Source organism: Salmo salar, chromosome 02, assembly GCF_965601325.2.
Source record: "Salmo salar chromosome 02, fSalSal1, whole genome shotgun sequence".
NCBI classification, from domain to species: domain Eukaryota; kingdom Metazoa; phylum Chordata; class Actinopteri; order Salmoniformes; family Salmonidae; genus Salmo; species Salmo salar.
In genome coordinates, this window is record NC_138292.1 from 85780001 (window position 1) to 85785104 (window position 5104).

At 46.0% G+C, this 5104-nt stretch overlaps 1 protein-coding gene across 1 annotated transcript in view; it reads left to right on the forward strand.

Moving 5' to 3' along the window:
- The window catches only part of LOC106595434 (HUWE1-associated protein modifying stress responses), a 6628-nt gene extending 1821 nt beyond the window's left edge, over window positions 1-4807 (forward strand). The window contains exons 3-4 of the mRNA XM_014186810.3: window positions 1942-2238; window positions 3576-4807. Coding sequence (XP_014042285.1) covers window positions 1942-2238; window positions 3576-3850 — 572 coding nt within the window. The 3' untranslated portion in view covers window positions 3851-4807. The remainder of the gene's footprint in view (window positions 1-1941; window positions 2239-3575) is intronic.
- The last annotated feature ends 297 nt before the right edge of the window (window positions 4808-5104 follow it).

Sequence of the window (5104 nt, forward strand, 5' to 3'; positions counted from 1 at the left end):
GATGAATGACAACAGTCTACCACCCAAACCCTTCCCCGCCTCTCTTCCCTAGCCACACACCCATACTCCGTGCTGTAGCTAGACCACCAGGGTCCTGTTCACTAGGGATGAAATGCAAGCAAATATTCCAATGTGGGGAACCTGTCCAATAGAAAATGCTTGTTTCTGTTTTCCATTGCAAGATGCGTTCTACAGTGTGCATTGTTAAATACAACCCTGTATGCATGTGTGTGAGAGTCAGGGGTGAGGATGTTTCTATTGAGCTCAGTCTCAATGCTATTAGTGCAGTAAGTCATCATGTAAACATCTTGGACGCTAATACTACCTGCTATTACTGCAGTAAGTCATTATGTAAACGTCTTGGAGAATAATTCTACCTGCTATTACTGCAGTAAGTCATTATGTAAACGTCTTGGAGACTAATGCTACCTGCTATTAGTACGTTAAGTCATTATGTAAACGTCTTGGAGGCTAATTCTACCTGCTATTAGTGCAGAAAGTCATTATGTAAACATTTTGGAGATTAATGCTGTTAGCGCAGTAAGTCATTATGTAGACATCTTGGAGAATAATGCTACCTGCTATTAGTACGTTAAGTCATTATGTAAACCTCTTGGAGACTAATGCTACCTGCTATTAGTGCAGTAAGTCATTATGTAAATGTCTTCGAGACTAATGCTACCTGCTATTAGTGCAGTAAGTCATTATGTAAACGTCTTGGAGACTAATGCTACCTGCTATTAGTACGTTAAGTCATTATGTAAACATTTTGGAGATTAATGCTGTTAGCGCAGTAAGTCATTATGTAGACATCTTGGAGAATAATGCTACCTGCTATTAGTACGTTAAGTCATTATGTAAATGTTTTGGAGACTAATACTACCTGCTATTAGTGCAGTAAGTCATTATGTAAACGTCTTGGAGACTAATGCTACCTGCTATTAGTGCAGTAAGTCATTATGTAAACGTCTTGGAGACTAATGCTACCTGCTATTAGTGCAGTAAGTCATTATGTAAACGTCTTGGAGACTAATGCTACCTGCTATTACTGCAGTAAGTCTTTATGTAAACGTCTTGGAGACTAATGCTACCTGCTATTAGTACGTTAAGTCATTATGTAAATGTTTTGGAGACTAATGCTACCTGCTATTACTGCAGTAAGTCATTATGTAAACATTTTGGAGATTAATGCTGTTAGCGCAGTAAGTCATTATGGTAATGTCTTGGAGACTAATTCTACCTGCTATTTGCGCACTAAGTCATTATATAAACGCCTTGGAGACTAATGCTACCTGCTGTTAGTGCAGTAAGTCATTATGTAAACGTCTTGGAGACTAATGCTACCTGCTGTTAGTGCAGTAAGTCATTATGTAAATGTCTTGGAGACTAATTCTACCTGCTATTAGTGCAGTAAGTCATTATGTAAACATCTTGGAGACTAAATCTACCTGCTATTAGTGCAGTAAGTCATTATGTAAACGTCTTGGAGACTAATTCTACCTGCTATTAGTGCAGTAAGTCATTATGTAAACGTCTTGGAGACTAAATCTACCTGCTATTAGTGCAGTAAGTCATTATGTAAACGTCTTGGAGACTAAATCTACCTGCTATTAGTGCAGTAAGTCATTATGTAAACGTCTTGGAGACTAATTCTACCTGCTATTAGTACGTGAAGTCATTATGTAAACATTTTGGAGATTAATGCTGTTAGCGCAGTAAGTCATTATGGTAATGTCTTGGAGACTAATGCAACGTGTAATGTTAATGTGGTAAATGACTTGATTTATCTATTCTGTGTTGCTGGTCGTCTGCTATGGACACAGCTACTGACTGACTGGTCTTCATAGTTTGTAACACACTGGTAAAGTCAACTACATCCAGGGAGGGTACCAACCTCTCTCCCTCCTCTCTCTCTCTCTCTCTCTCTCTCTCCCCTAACAGAGTCACTAGAGTCCCAGCAGCAGAGCTATGAGTTGGGGATCCAGCGGTCGTACCAGCGTCGTAATAAAGACGTGCTGGCCTGGGTGAAGAAGAGGAGGAGAAACATCAGGAGGGAGGACCTCATCAGCTTTTTGTGTGGCAAGGCCCCGCCCCCACGCAACCCCCGTCGCGACGCACAGATGCCCAAACATGGCCACGCCCTCTCTGTGATGTCACCCAGCAGGCAGCCGCCCACGGAGAGCGGGTCGTCGGTCGAGGCAGACCTGCAGCCCTTCAGAGAGGCCATCGCACTGCACGGTGAGACAGACACACAGTCCCTTTACGAGGCCTCTCTCAACTCCTTCCACCACAGGCCATATCGTTCATGGAAACATCATTCAAATGATCACATAGCCAGCTAACTACCTAGCCTAACAAACTGACTGTCCGTTAGTCCAGCTAGCTGCCTAGCCAAACACTGACTGACTGGCCATTAGTTCAGCTAGCCGCCTAGCCAAACCCTGACTGACTGGCCATTTAATCCAGCTAGCTACCTAGCCAAACACTGACTGACTGGCCGTTAGTCCAGCTAGCTGCCTAGCCAAACCCTGACTGACTGGCCATTAGTCCAGCTAGCCTCCTAGCCAAAAACTGACTGGCCATTAGTCCAGCTAGCTGACTACCTAGCCAAGATAAACTGGCTTGCCATTAGTCCAGCTAGCTGACTACCTAGCCAAGCCAAACACTGACTGACTGGACATTAGTCCAGCTAGCTACCTAGCCAAGCCAAACACTGACTGAATGGCCATTAGTCCAGCTAGCTGCCTAGCCAAACCCTGACTGACTGGCCATTTAATCCAGCTAGCTGCCTAGCCAAACACTGACTGACTGGCCATTTAATCCAGCTAGTCGCCTAGCCAAACACTGACTGACTGGCCATTTAGTCCAGCTAGCTGCCTAGCCAAACCCTGACTGACAGGCCATTAGTCCAGCTAGCTGCCTAGCCAAACCCTGACTGACTGGCCATTAGTCCAGCTAGCTGCCTAGCCAAACCCTGACTGACAGGCCATTAGTCCAGCTAGCTAACTACCTAGCCTAACAAACTGACTGGCCGTTAGTCCAGCTAGTCGCCTAGCCAAACCCTGACTGACTGGCCATTAGTCCAGCTAGCTGCCTAGCCAAACACTGACTGACTGGCCATTAGTCCAGCTAGCTAACTACCTAGCCTAACAAACTGACTGGCCGTTAGTCCAGCTAGTCGCCTAGCCAAACCCTGACTGACTGGCCATTAGTCCAGCTAGCTACCTAGCCAAACACTGACTGAATGGCCATTAGTCCAGAAACTCCGTAGGTCAAATCCACCAGATATTATACTCAAACATTCAAGAAGTAATTAAAAAATATGTTTAAAACAATGTACAGGAGCTCTCTGCCCTGTTCATGGCGCAATGGCAACCACGGAACTGATTTAAATTACATTCAATTGGGATTCTCCCACCTCTCTCTCTCTCTCCTCTCTCTCTCTCTCTCTCTCTCTCTCTCTCTCTCTCTCTCTCTCTCTCTCCCACCTCTCTCTCTAATATTTTGGTGTCTGGGTAGATGTGGAGAGACACTGCTTGATTTTTACTGACTCCTGTGTTATAATTCCCCTCCAGGCCTGAGTGGGGCGATGGCCAGTATATCTGTTCGTTCCGGTGCCCCTGGCTCTCCGACGCACCTAACACGCGACAGCCCCGTCACTCCGCAGCTGGGTCGTAACCGTAGGAACGGTCTCCACGACGTCGACCTGAACACCTTCATCGCCGAGGAGATGGCGCTCCATTTGGAGAACGCTGCGGCAACCGCTGCTGCCAATAGGAAGAGGGCATCTGCCCAGTGCAGTGATGTCATCACAGACTCGCCCACCCATAAACGCAACCGGATGCTCTGAGTATCCCGGATATCACGCACGCACACCGATGATGCATACACACACGATCAAGGCACGTTTCTCACACACACACAAATGACACACGCCACGCATACTAGATATTTCTACTTTGCTGTCGCGGTCGAGCTGATTGGATGATGACTCCTGCACCAGGCCGGCCAATCAAACCCTCCCAACCTGGTCCCTCCACCTCTGTTGCTTTCAAATAAAGACAAATGTAAATGATTAAAAAGCCACTTATCCCTCCTCCCTCTGTCATCCCTTCTTCCTGTGTTCCCTCCTTTCCTCATGGACTTGGAATGATAGGACTTGGAATGATAGCACAAACAGACTGGTAGCTCACCAGCAGCCTGTCTAGACCACTGGGATGAGACTGTGTTGGCCATGTGTTCTGAGTGGTGGGGGACCCCCCCCCCCCCCCTTACTAGAGGTGTGTTGAAGAGAGTTGGGGTCCTGAGGCCTAGAAGCCTTCCTGTATAGTAGCCCCTCCCCTCCTCTCAAGCGACTGCGTCTGTGGCTCTTGTCGCCCTCCTCTTGATGCGTGTGTGTTGGACAGAACTGCCACTAAGTGTGTGTGTGTGTGTGACTTGTCTTTGCCTTTGAGGAAGCTGCTATCTCTGGCACAGCGGGAAGTTCTGGGGTGTGTGTCCGCCAGCACGTGTGTGTGTGTGTGTGTGTTCGTTCAGCACAATCCTGACTGGATTCATGTGTATTTCTGTTTTGTTTTATAAAGCCCCCCCCATAGCTCTTCCTGTCTCTCTCTAACCTTTTAACCCTAATTCTACTCTTATTTACTGTGTATATACATTATGACAACTAGGTGCTGCTGTTGTATGATGCAGACATACATGTGGTACATATTGTAAAAAAAGAAAAAAAGAAATGCAAAACCATTGAATTGTTTAAAATGTAAAATAATGTTTCTGGCATTAAACAAACCAAGCTTTTAACTATGAACCGTTTTTAATGTTTTCTCTTTTAAATCAGGGATGAACATTAAGCTAGCCCGCTAGCCTGGGGCTGGTACTGTTCAGACTAGTAGTAAATGTACCAAACTAGCCTGGGGATAGTACTGTTCAGACCAGGCTAGTAGTAAATGTACCAAACTAGCCCGGTTGCCAGTGAAATGTCTTGCATGGCACATATTTTGGACCTGAATGTTGACCAGGCTAGTATTAATTGTGGTCTACTAGCCCGGCTGTGCAGTGCTTTTTAGACCAGGCTAGTATTACTTGCGGTCTACTAGCCCGGCTG